At 35.7% G+C, this 14,426-nt stretch overlaps 1 protein-coding gene across 9 annotated transcripts in view; it reads left to right on the top strand.

The window, feature by feature from the left end:
• Positions 1–14,426, top strand: part of LOC123705874 (protein muscleblind) — a 112,139-nt gene that overhangs the window by 45,783 nt on the left and 51,930 nt on the right. For 8 of the 9 annotated variants that reach the window (XR_006753346.1, XM_045654951.1, XM_045654953.1 and 5 more), the window contains one exon: positions 10,440–11,102. Coding sequence is in view for 8 of the 9 variants with exons in the window: in XM_045654951.1 (XP_045510907.1) it covers positions 10,914–11,102 (189 nt within the window). In the remaining variant the exon portion in view is untranslated. Of the gene's footprint in view, positions 1–2,664; positions 2,684–10,439; positions 11,103–14,426 lie in introns of those variants that run through there. The other variant, XM_045654946.1, reaches the window with a different exon arrangement.

Raw genomic sequence — 14,426 nt, 5'->3', positions numbered from 1 at the left:
TTTGACAATAGCCATTTCCAGTCGCGATAAGACTATTCAAAGATAACAAAGGGAACTTAACTATATACAACTTTTTAAATTAATCTATAATTTGTTCCGTCACGTACTGGGGCCTTAGCCAAACGGCAAAACGCCAAGGAATAGAATACGCTATCGATAGAAATTGACATAAGCGTATGATGTTTTGCATAAGGATTCGGTCACCCTACCAACGACAACGACGACCACGGACAAAATTTTCATCCAGTCGCAATTAAATAAAATTGTGCAAAACACAATTAAAAATGAAATTTAAGAATTTCCTGTCGTATTGGTGTTTGGAAAAAAAAAATTTGAGATCAATGGATAAACAAACAGGTTTTTCATAGAAACGGTGGCTCCTAGAAAAAAATGTATTTAACCTTTTTTATAGATAATTAGATTATATACAATTTTGGTTCAGGTGATTGTATGATAAACTTACCGTCTCGGCGAAAATCGCAAAAAACCCTATTTCTTTTTATTAATTGACCTCGAATTTTTTTATTCCTGAGTACCAGAATGACGGGAGATTTTAATATTGATTTTGAACAAATTTCGGCAAGATTGGAACTTTGGTCGTGGTCGTCTGCATCGTTGGTAGTGTGATCGAACCATTACCAAAATGTCATGAGCTTATGTCAATAATTAGCGTTAGCAGTTTCTATTCCATGGCGTTACGTACGTTTGTCTAAGGCCCCTGAGGCCCCTGAGGCCTTAGACAAACGTACGTAACGCCATGGAATAGAAACTGCTAACGCTAATTATTGACATAAGCTCATGACATTTTGGTAATGGTTCGGTCACACTACCAACGACGCAGACGACCACGACCAAAGTTCCAATCTTGCCGAAATTTGTTCAAAATCAATATTAAAATCTCCCGTCATTCTGGTACTCAGGAATAAAAAAATTCGAGGTCAATTAATAAAAAGAAATAGGGTTTTTTGCGATTTTCGCCGAGACGGTAAGTTTATCATACAATCACCTGAACCAAAATTGTATATAATCTAATTATCTATAAAAAAGGTTAAATACATTTTTTTCTAGGAGCCACCGTTTCTATGAAAAACCTGTTTGTTTATCCATTGATCTCAAATTTTTTTTTTCCAAACACCAATACGACAGGAAATTCTTAAATTTCATTTTTAATTGTGTTTTGCACAATTTTATTTAATTGCGACTGGATGAAAATTTTGTTCGTGGTCGTCGTTGTCGTTGGTAGGGTGACCGAATCCTTATGCAAAACATCATACGCTTATGTCAATTTCTATCGATAGCGTATTCTATTCCTTGGCGTTTTGCCGTTTGGCTAAGGCCCCTGGTACACAAATTAATTTATTGTATACTCACGCTTCGCGGAAAAATCTTAAGACCTTGCTTTTTCTTAAAACTAAAACTTAAACATTTTCTTAAAATATAAAATGTGCAAACCAACTAACCAAAAGGTAAATACAAATACTAAGGTTATGCGTGATATTCAATTTAAAAAATATCTTTGAGTCATTAATCTGTACCATGGTAAACTATATTCAGATTTTAATAATTGTGATTGTCTTTCTGCAATAAGCATTTTTACTTAAGCATGACGTTTGACCTTAACCCAATAACAACAACAATAATTCTCTCAATTTCAATAATAAAACCTTCATACATTGCTACATTCACTTTATGCTCTATTAGTTGTAAAATATATCTAAATATATAAGGAATAATCCTATGTCTTAGTGTAAATATTACTATACGTGTTCAGCAATAATAATTGAAAATACAGTTACTTCTAAAAGTTTCATTTTCCTGTGTACCTACGCCTGTTATTCAAGCATCAAATTAATTAACTAGGGTGGTTCTTAATTCGATGAATAAGAGAGGTGAGGAAACGATGAAAAATGTTCTGTTGATTTTGTTAATATTTCGAAGGGTTGTTTGACCCATATTAATTTATATGATAGATACTTAAAGCTTTCTCGTAGGAATCCTTTTATTCTAAAATATGAAATAGGTACAATTCATCACTAGGTGCTGGCCAATTTTAATTAAAACGACGTAATTTTCGCTAAATGTTGAAGTAATTATTTGATACAAGTCGTTCAAAGCTTTGGTCCGGCCTCTGTGCCGTTTTTTCTTTGTCATAATAAATACTACTTTTTCTGAAAATTGCAACTTCTCGCTTCTCAAGTATTTTGAGGTTTCTTATTCAAGCATAAGCTGAAGGTAACAATTGAACTAACTGAAAAAAAATTATAAACATAAAAAAGTAAAAAATGGTCTGTCGTCCAAGAGTTTTAGTTTTAACAACTTGCCATCTGGGGATTTATTTCGCGCCTTTGGTATGAGGCTCTCTGTTCAAACGATCGGTAGCTTTTAGCGCTTTACCTCCACTCTGTGAAAGTACAGATAATAATACTAATAGTAATAATTTTAGGTGCAACAATTGCGCCATGTCAGCATGTCGAGAATGTGACTGCAAATGTCGCGTAAAGTTCAATCGCGAGGCAACACGGCGAAAGGTGCGGTAGAGTGAGCTACAATGTGCATTCATTTGACAATAAGTGTCGGGGTTGTGAAATCACGCTATTTATTCTTTTCATTTACTAAAATTCAATAGTCGGATATTGGTAGTCTGAATTCGAGTTATTGGAGTTTATCTGTTTCGTGATTAATGGTATTATTTTTTTTATTTTATTGTCAATGTAGAGCTGTCGACTCTTCATATTTAAATAGCGTTTTATATCTCAGAAACAATCTTGCAGAAAACATTAGTACATTACAGCTTTAGAAGCAATATAATATTATTAAAACTTTAGTCTTAATTTGAAATTTATACCTATACTTAACACTTACTTTAGAAACGGAAGGAAATACTGTTTAAAATAGCTTTATATTCAAAATGGAATTGAATCTTTAATAATTGTCAATATTTCAAATAATTTATTCTCTTCGCATATAAGATTAACAATAACGTCGGTAACTGACATGCTTTGTTACACGAATGAAACGTGTGAATACTACACAAAATGCATTACAATTATATTATTGGCTTAACTCTTAAGAACGCTAAAATAAAACAGCACAGACAATTTACGACATCACTGTGTCAAATGAATGCTTGATTTTTTTATAAGACGATTAATTTGCCTCGCATTCCTATTGTCTTGATAGCTCAGTGGCGAGAGCGCCCTCTCAGTCGGTGGGAGACCCAGGTTCGAATCCCGGTCAAGACCACGGATGCGAGCGAGCCCTGGCGCGTAGCGGTGATCACTATTTATGCACTCTACCGCAGTCTTCGCGAATCTATTAAACGATAAATTCCTCGATAGGGACTAGATCGAATCTTCGTGCACAAAGGATCCGGCCCGACTGTTTTTTCTCCTCCCGCCTCACCCCAGCGCCCGACCGCTCTCACGAGATTCTTATTTAGATTCGCTTCCGTCTGATTGCTCTTGGTAATCTTTTCACTAGGTTATTGAATGTCTTCCCCGTGCGTGTCGAGCGCCGAAGGAACTCAGCCAGCGGCGCCCGACGGTAAAGGAATCCGGCGATATCCTTTCAAAACTCAAACTCAAACTCAAACATTCATTTATTCAATTAGACTACTATTTAGTAGCACTTTCGAATCGTCATTACATAATTATTTTAACATTTACCACCGATTCGGAAAGCAGTGATCTATGGAGAAGAATCGGCAAGAAACTCCATAGTTGCTCTTTTAAAATCATGTAAATATTACAATATATGAAACTTATATCTAACTACATAATATGCCAATGAACTGTCTTGTGGTTTTTACGCGACAACCCTCCATGGGTTTTTATCGTCCATATATTCCTGAATACTGTAGTACGCTCTCTGAACTAATACATTTTTTATATAAGTTTTAAATTTAGAACTACTAAACTCTTTAATATTGTGAGGAATTCTATTGTAAAAGCGTATACCTTGACCCATAAATGAATTTTTAACTTTAGCTAATCGGAAAAATGGCATTTCAATTCTATTCCTGTTCCTTGTGCCATAATCGTGTCTATCTCCTACTCTTGTGTGTAAGTCGGAGCTTTTGTGTACATGCAAAATATTATTAAATATATACTGTGATGGTACAGTAAGGATACCAGTATTCTTAAAATGATCTCTTAGTGAATCCCGAGCACGTAAATTATATATAGAGCGAATGGCTCTTTTCTGTAAGATAAATATAGTTTCTATATCTGCAGCCCTGCCCCACAGTAGAATTCCATAGGACATAATGCTATGAAAGTAGCTGAAATAAACCAGTCTAGCCGTATCTTCATCGGTGAGTTGCCTTATTTTTCGGACTGCATATGCAGCTGAACTGAGCTTACCTGCAGCGGTGTTGACATGGGCTCCCCACTGTAGTTTCTCGTCCAATGTTAACCCTAGAAATACAGTAGACTCAGTAGGATGCAATACCTCCCCGTTCAAGGTAATATCTCTGTTCAACTTTTTTACGTTAGGAAGTAGAAATTCAACACAAGTGGTTTTTTTGGCATTTAATAATAAATTATTGGCATTAAACCATTCAGATATGTGTAAAAGAGCACTGTTCACTTCGTCAACATTTGGGTCATGCCTATCCACATTAAAAATTAATGAGGTATCATCTGCAAACAGAACTATTTCACACCTATCCTGCAAATAATAGGGAAGATCATTGATATATACCAAGAACAAGAAGGGACCTAAAATTGACCCCTGTGGAACACCAATGTTAATTGACGCACCGCTAGAACGTTCTCCATTAACAACTACAGTCTGTATCCTATCATGCAGGTATGACGCTATGAGGTTCTGTGCTTTTCCTTTAATTCCATAGTGATGAAGTTTACGTAACAAAGTACAATGTTCAACGCAGTCAAATGCCTTGGAGAGGTCACAAAATATCCCCAGAGCATTTTTTGAGTTTTCCCATGCTTTATATATATGTGTTAGAAGTGCAACCCCAGCATCTGTGGTTGAGCGCCCCTTTGTGAAACCAAACTGTTTGGTGTGCAGTAAATCATTAGATGCAAAATGACTACTCAGTTGGTTTAATATTAACTTCTCGAATACCTTACTTAATGTTGGTAAAATAGAGATAGGTCTATAATTGTTACAGTCTTCTTGATCGCCCTTCTTAAATAGAGGTATAACTTTACTAAGCTTTAGTAAATTAGGAAATGTACCATAGTCACAACACTTATTAAATATAAAAGCTAAATTTTTCGCAATATTTTCTATGATATTATTAACTAAATTTACGGACATTCCCCAAAGATCACAAGTATTTTTTAGATTAAGCGTCTTAAAGGCAGTAACAATATCACTAGCAGTTACGTGTCGTAATTCAAATAATGTACTGCACCCCGCAACATGGTCCCTCAAAAAGGTTTCTGCAAGTGCTGAAGACGAATTTAAACTATTAGTAATAGTAACAGGGACACTACTGAAGAATTCTTCAAAAGCTAGAGCAACATCAGCACTTTTGTCAATAACCCTGTCATTATTTACAAGTTTTATAGTATTACTTGATTTGCTTTTACCCATTTCACCATTAATAATAGACCAAACTGTTTTAACTTTATTATCCGATTCGCGTATTTTATCTCTGATATACAATCGCTTCGCAGTAAAACAAACAATTTTAAAAGTTTTTGAGTAATTTCTAACATAACTAAGAAAAGATGGGTCTTTATTATATTGCTTCATACCATATAACTCATAAAGAACGATCCTACACCTATGTATGCTAGGTGTCGCCCATTTACTAAATGGTAAATCCTTGGTAATATTTAAAGATTTAACTTTAAATATTTTTTCAAATTCATTATGAACTAAATTGAAAAGATTTTTAAACATTTCACAAGGATTATTATTACAGGATTGATCATTCAGTACGGGCAGGTTTTTATTAATATTATCTCTAAATTTATTAATGCCTTTTTTACTTATAGGCCTAACATTAATTCTTTTAAATTCAGGTAAGCAATCCCATTCAAAAACTACTTTCTGGCCACAGTGATCCGAAGTGAGTGTATTGAGAATATTTTTCTCTAAACAGAAGCAGTCGCAGTATATATTATCAATACAGGTTGCAGAAGTAGGTGTAATTCGTGTGGGTTCATTAAAAAGTTTATACAGATTAAATGACTGAAACAAATTAACAATTCGTGTAGCCGTTTGTGTTTGTAAAAGTATATCAATATTAAAATCACCACATACTATAACTTTTTTTTTACTCCTACTTAAACGCTTTAATATTTCTTCCATGACTGTCTCAAACATATTATAGTCACTGGAAGGGGGTCTATAAACGCAAACAATAATGTAACGCTCCAGTTCAACACAGGACAGTTCAATGGTCCGTTCTACAGAAAGACTAACAATGTCAGTTCGTTCTTTACATTTTACACTATTGTGTACAAAAATAAGAGAACCTCCATGAATAGCATATGTCCTGAAGTATATACTTTTTAATGTATAATTATCAATATTTATTACCAACTGACATTGTTTAAGCCAATGTTCTGTTACACAAAAAACCTTAATTCTATTATGATTTAAAAATAATTCTATTTCTAATAATTTGCTAGCCAAGCCTTGAATGTTTTGATGTACAATAGAAAAAGTCTGCTTAGCTGTTGTCTTATATACTAGTTTAAATCTAGCTTAGGGCTAGATTTTCTGTCAACACAAGGTTGGTGTATATAATTATTATTACTACTACATAAAATTATAGTAGATCCAGGGTCTGATAACAAACATGTACCAGACTGGTTAATATTATATGCTATTAACATAGCAAGTTCTCGCTTATATCTAGATGGCAGATACACTGTATTCTTTGTCAAAGTAAAAGATTTAATACACAAATTAATGTCAAAGTAAAGAAATGCATCACGATGATGATTTGTTACATTATACAATTTTAAATTCATATTATGAATTAATCTATTTTGTTCTTGTGTCAAACCAGGTAGGTACGGCAATGTACACAACATAAATTTACATTTAGTCTGACTACTAATTTCCAACATTTTTTGAAATCCTACATCAATATCCTTATTTTTTATATTTAAACTATCTCCATATAGTATAATTACAATATTATTCTTATTAAAGCTAAAATGATCAAGTGATTTGATTATATAATTAAATGAACTGTTAGGAGTGCAAATATTAGTGACTTTAAGCCCTAAATTGTTGAGCATAGCGCCAAAACCCTGACCAATACTATCTGACAACACAATAATTTCCTGCTCGGAAAGGTGTTTAGTTTTACTAGTTGAAATTGTTGTCACGGGTTTAACACTATGTATGTCTGTGCAGTCAAGCTTATGGGGCGACGTTTGCTCATTGTCACTTTTTGAACACTGACATACATATTTATTGGTCAGCGACTCAAAGCGATCCATATTTTCATTACTCAACTTAATTAAGTCATCTGCCTGTTGTATATGCTCGTTTATTTGCATTTGGGCAGCAGAATACTTCTGGTTGACATCATTTAACATTTGACTTAAAGAGTCTATCTTCTCCTTTAATTCATTTGTTTCTACATCATACAAGATTTTATAATATTCTAGATCCCTATGATATTTGTCTAACTCTTGAACCAGATTTTTATTGACTTTCTCTAATTGAACTACATTTTTAAAAGAACTCTTTCTAACAATTGATTGGGTACGCTTGATAAACTTACTTAATCTAAGGTATTTTTTCAACTTCTTATGTGAAGAGAAATTGATTTTTTTAAAGTTTACAGAGCCACTTAACTGTCCACATTCAACTAATTCATCATGAAGACTACTTGGTGTGTTGCATTGCCGCTTGGGATTGTCCTCTTGCACTTCCATTAGGCTACATTCCAACTTAGCGATACGGCTAAGAGCCATCTCATGGTCACTAGAGCACTGCTGGAAGCTGTCCACAATGTCTTGGAGGGCTTTGCACTTGTCTTCACTATAAATGTATTTCATGTGTAGTTCTGCCAGCTCGGCCTTTAGAAGAGAGTTCTTTTTAATTATTTCTTGAATCTCTAATTCACTTTCATCCCGCTCTTGTATGAGTTTTTCACATAAAGATTGTGATGTTTTCAAATCATGGAGTGTAGCTTTTAATTTATTCTCCATGTCCTTAGCTACTGCCTTGCGGGTCAGCATATTGTATTTTGTAGTTGCTGAAACAGATGAAAGAAAATGTATGAGATAATTATATTTGAATACTATTATGGTAGTACTGAATGTTGATAAGTGATTAACGGTATGATGTAGTAAAGAGTAAAGAATAATATTGTCTGGGGCGATAAGTTTTTGTCTTCTAAATTGCTTCCAACTTGTCAAGCAAAGTGAGACGGTAACTTTTGTGCCAATGTATTTATTGTGACGTAGCTCATTAAATATGAGCGGTGTTGGTAATACAAATGAATATAGGTGTTGTTTATAATTAAATATGAAATTATAAAACTAGTACTCCCCTGGTTTATCGAAGATATTTGAATTGGGATAACCGTTGACACGTTGACCTCCGCGTTAAAAAGTTAAACGTTGCGTAGATCCCATAGAAGGTGTGTTTCACAATAATTTTCACTTGTACATCAATGTAATGGTTAATAATTAATAATATTTTCTATTTAAGCACTATATACAATTAGTTTTAAATAATTTTATATTTTAAAAATCTAACAGCTGATGTTAACTTTGCTGTTCTTTGACGCTGCCATTCTCGATTTCTTGTTTAATGCTCAAAATAAAACGATGACCATTTCGCTTTGAACATGTTTAGTTATGTGTACTCTGTGGGATTACTTTGCCGATGTGCATCCGATCGCCGTTTGAATATCTGCGTACGTACGTTCATGTGATGTTTTGTATGAAGGAATTTGTAAACCGTTTGTAAATAAATAAACTCGGCATTTTATTTTAAAGTTGATAGTTGTGATCAGGCATTCTTAGTAACAGCCTAGAAATGCTTAAAATTTACTAGTCCAAATAGTATCTATTTACTATATCGAAATACACTTAATGTAAAAGAACTTTTGTTCAGTTCGTTCAATTTTAAGCATTAATAATTATTTAATAAAATATTAATGTTGTTACTTATTAGGTCACACAAATTTCTTAAGTTATAACACTGGTAAACAATCACAAAAGACAACACGTATATAAACTGAGCCATAAAACTGAATAAATGTTTAAACGGATTTCAAAGAATTTTAGTGTGATATCTCTTTCAACTTTGAACATGTTTCTGTCGGAGTCGGCGTGCCAGGAGATGGGAAAAATAACGCTGCATTTACCGTCATCAAAAATAAAATTTGTAGATTAATGCACGATGCTGAGCGCGTCGTTGCGTTGCCGTACACCGGGGCTATTTTCAACTGGGTTATGCTTTAAATAGCACATTACGATAGGATTTGGTTTCACAAGTTTTTCCTTCTTCTCGGCTCGAGACCGTCACGTTTCGGCTCACGGCGCCCACACAAAGAATTTTTCCGTGATTATACATATACCTCTAACACTCATTTTTATTGAGCAACGCGTTTATACTATTCATTTTACTGACACACTTTGGCGTATTTCTGTATAATTTATCTGGCAATAATTTGAATGTTTTCACTGATCGTCCCGCTGTCGTGGTGGGGCGCAGTATTTATGTCTGCTGGCGCACGTTATTGGTGCGACACCTGTCCGAAACGTGCGCACCACACTGATCACCTGTCATCCCACTTCCTCACCGACCAGCATCGAACTACACTCATTGCCGCATGTCCGACGACTAATAGTTATGATGAATTGTGAACCAGCCCAAACCTTTACGAAACATGACGTCTGTAATTATAAATAATTATTACAAGTTTTAAATACACCAAGTCTCTATATTGAGATTATCCCATAGTATTTTATGTAATTTGTATATTTTGAAATTGTATTGCATTAACCGTAACATTAACAACATGTTTTAGCCGTGTAAAACTATTTCGAGATATTGTTTAATGTTAGTTTTTAGAACGGCAATGAGAAGTACCTACAGACTTTACAGAATAAATCTGTATTTCTCAAAAGTCAGTGTAATCGTTCTCAAGATGGAGAGACGCAGCAATGTAATGTAAATTAACTAATTATGACAAGAAAGACTATCTCTATTCAGTATACATTTCTTAATTAATAATGCACGTGCAAATTTGAACAGTTATAATAAGCTATTGTTATAATAACTAATTTGGAAAGCGTCATCATTAGTTACTAATATATGCATTGAGAAAATTTCGTTTGTGCCGGGCGACTTACACCCAGCACAAAGGACACTTTGGCAGCGCGGGCCCAAGAACGGTCCCCGCGCGCGCTTGCTAACCCGGTAGCCGCTTGAGCTTGGCTCCGGGGCGGAGTGCCCGGAGAGTAACCAGTGTGTTTTGTTGTTCGCAGAGTTGAGCCCCGCACCGCACCGGCTTGCTCGCTGACCGCCGAGCCGCTAATTCGCTTATTTCGCGCCCCACCGTCGCCCGCCAGATCCCGCACCGGCCGCCGCCGCCATGCTCGCGCACCAAGCACCGCTCGCCCTCTACTAAATCAATCGACAACATCGATACGAACGCGTGTGATAATATTTTAATACTTGCCTAATTAAGCTTGCAACTTCGGTGTCTTTCTAACGTAATTGTAAGATTAATATTTTGTAAATTAGTAATCTCCGCCGCGCGTCAATCGCCGCGGTATTATATTCGTCTACCGAGTGTTGCGCAGTGTTCAGTGAAGGGTGCGCGAGCGCCACAGCTACGCCGCATATATAACGTGTGAGAAGTGTACTCGGAGCGCGCGGGCGCGCTCGCCCTACGCCGCCTATGCGCCGCACTTCAGCGTAACTGTGCGTGAATTTCAACTACGACTATAGTGGCAACGATGGCAACCATGGTGAACATGAATAGCCTCCTGAACGGAAAAGACTCTCGCTGGCTGCAGCTCGAAGTGTGCCGCGAATTCCAACGAAATAAGTGTTCGCGACCAGACAACGAGTGCAAGTTTGCGCATCCCCCGACCACCGTGGAAGTGCAGAATGGAAGAGTTACCGCCTGCTACGATAGTATCAAGGTAAGCGTTTTTTTATTCCCTAGCGTAGAGATGTATTTTAACTAAATAAAATAAGTACCTAATATAGAAAAACAAGAACAGTATATTTTGTCGATAGTCTACAGAGTTAACTTAGGCATAAGTAACTTCTATGGAGCAATGTTAAAGTAGAACAATTTTCGTATGTATTTTTTATTTGATTTATTGTCGACTTAGGAACATTTATAGTGCCGCCATTTCGAGTACCGACCTCAATTCCAAGGCTAGTCTGAAATGACGTCATCCGCCCCATCGTCTCCTATTGTATGGGAATTGGCATAGCGCGATATATAATAATATAATGAACAGGACGATGACTCTGCGGCGCCTAGACTTCTAATACATACATCTTATTACAATACATAGTTCGTAGTGGCCATACCATAGGGCAGACAGAATGTACAAAATTACGCTTCGATGAACTTAAATTGCAAACGTTTAGGAAATATTCGGTAAAATCTCTAAATTTATCAACCGGTTTGCGAGCACATTACGTGATATTATGATGTTATCATTTCAACCGAATGACGTGATAACACGTAGGTATATTGGGGAATGAACGTTGCGCGATAAAAAAATTAAAGCCGGTGTGTAAACACGCACCTCCGCCATTGCATCGCCCTCGGCTTTCAACTGATAGTGATAACGCTCTGATTTCCTCTATCTACGTAGGAATCAATAACAATTATTAAAATTTATAATAATTAATAATAACAAGTGATAACTGCGTTAAAAACAACCGACTTCAAACTTGTTTTCATTTACAAATACAGACAAAAATGCTCATAAAATAAAAACTACTGGGCCTATCCGAATAAAATTTTTATGGGACCAATTCGACACCATCCCGCATCGAACAAAAAAAGAATCACGTAAATCGGTTCAGAAACCTTGGAGTAATCGGTGTACATACATAAAAAAAAACATACCGGCCGAATGTATAACCTCCTCCTTTTTTTTGAAGTCGGTTAAAAATCTAGCACCAAAATAAATAATATTTACAAATTAGAATCATCTGTCTAAGCATAATTAATATAGAATCGGATAACATTCTTTATTGTCCACAAAAAAGCAAATCGTTTTTAAAACAAAAGAATCAAGATATAAAAGACACTCTCGTTTCTTAATATTTCCCTTCATATTTTCCTTTGATGCTCGGCTGAATAACGCGATCAAGAGATAAAGTCTCTGTGGGATCGCGACTGGGCCCGTTCGCTTGACAAAGACTTCCGATTCTTCTGTCTCTGTTGCTCTATCGTGCTTACAATAATATTCATACGCAAACCTTTAAATTTCTTCTGTAGACGACCTCACGTCATAGGAGCCTGGCTTATACCTTATCACACGGAGTTTTGTTTATGAACACACGTGAAATATAACAGTTTATTGTAATAAGAATATGTACAATTTTTTTATGTCCCCAATTTTGCCGTTAAAGAATCCCTATTTTTAATATTTTATAATATATATCATCTGCTGGAAATTTCAAGCTACAAGAAACTATCGTAAATTAACTTTCAAAACTGATAAAATCAAGTCTGATACGTTTGAAGTTCAGCGTCGTAATTCGCTTAAAGCCAGCAACGTGTTTAGTCCGAGACGTTAAACAATGGGAGAATGGACTTGCATTGTGCGAGCTTTGTGCATCGTGGTATCACACGTCCCATACAATGAGAATGCCTCTACTACCATGAGCTTATCTTCCTTTTCAGAAAACATTTTCTATCGTCCGCACAACCTTATTACATCTATCGCTTTTGTCCGAACGGAGCGCCTTTGAATATCAAGGCGAGGCTTCTTAACGTTTTCATTTTGAAATTCGGATGACCTACAAACGTTGAAACTTAGCAAATTATAAGTAATTTCTTGTGAGCTCTACATTAAGTCGATGATGTTAGTTCGTTAGTTGATGGTAGTCTCCGATCAGGTTTTTGCGTGCAAATCGCAATAGAGAGCTGATCAAACTCGCTCTCCCTACCCGCATCGAGAGTCGTGTCGCGCAAAATGTCTCCCGTGATTAAGCCTTCAATTACGCAATATGACGAGGGGGTCATATTTGATTAGGCTACGTGTTGTGTTGATTAAACCGAGCTTATTGCCTTACTCACTTTACCTCACCTACGTAGAGAGAGATATCTCAGAACATTGGATACCAAACCGGATTTCGATTTATTTGCTCTATGTGACTAGGCGCTATTTGCTGTATGAGTCATTGGATATAACTTGTATTATTCTGCATAATTAGTGTAAGATGCATCATTTCACCTTCAAACTGTATTGACGTAATAGCAGTACCTACGTGTCTTTAGTTCTTATTGTAAAAAAAAATAAAATAAAAAATAAAAATTGTTTATTTCTTTTAAACAAGTTTTCATCTCGGGTTGGAGGTAAGTGCCTTCATTTAAGTGACAAATTTCACTTGTGTTAGAAGGCGCTTCTCTTCCATAACAATTACTAGGCATTAACAATTAAAAGAAAGCTTAAAAAATTAGGTAATACATAAATATAAAAATACTCTAAAAATTGGTAGAATGGATGCGTGTGTGTGTGTGTGTGAGTGTGTGTGTGAGTGCGTGTGTGAGTGTGTGTGGGTGTATGTGTGTTCGCATGTTATTGTTTGTGTAATGTACGTAAGAATTAAAGAAATGTGATTTTTTTTTATTTTATTTAACATCTTCATTTTACTCCCTACTATTTACATGTTTTTAAAATGTCTTCTGCTTCTGTATAACTAATTTCTTTAAGCCATTTTAAGGTATGTTTTTTACATTCGTTATATCGATTTCCATATATATTTAAAATTTTATTTACATTTTTGTATAAAATTTCTGACTGTCTATTGTACTGACGCTTACTAAATGATGTGTTCGTTTTATGAAATAGTGGAATAATGTCTCTTCTTCTACGATTCGTTATGTTAGGGTCATATGTAGTAGCCTTATGTTTTTTTAGGATAGTTGCAAGAATATATAATTTGCGTACAGATAGTAGGCCCGTTTTGCCGTGTGGTGTCCGGCCTAGAATAGCACCAACCCTATCAGAAGACTAGGATGTCGTAGAAGGCGACTAAGGTCTCAACGAGCGTATTATCTCTTATCGCTCTATTAAGGGGGAGACAGGCCTCCAAGCGTTGGATCGCAACCTATCTAGGAGAAGGAAAACTCTGAACACAAACCCGGAACGGTATCTCCGTTAGACGTAAGTAAGGTCAAACCTGAAATGCGCGGCAGATTCCTGCAGCAGATCTAGCTCCACACGTACTGGCTTGCCATTCCTGTGGAATAAGCTAGTGATGCCGAGAGGGTA

Source organism: Colias croceus, chromosome 3 (assembly GCF_905220415.1).
Source record: "Colias croceus chromosome 3, ilColCroc2.1".
Classification (NCBI taxonomy): domain Eukaryota; kingdom Metazoa; phylum Arthropoda; class Insecta; order Lepidoptera; family Pieridae; genus Colias; species Colias croceus.
Note: the sequence above shows the minus strand (reverse complement) of the source record. Positions and strands in the feature narration are given on the sequence as shown.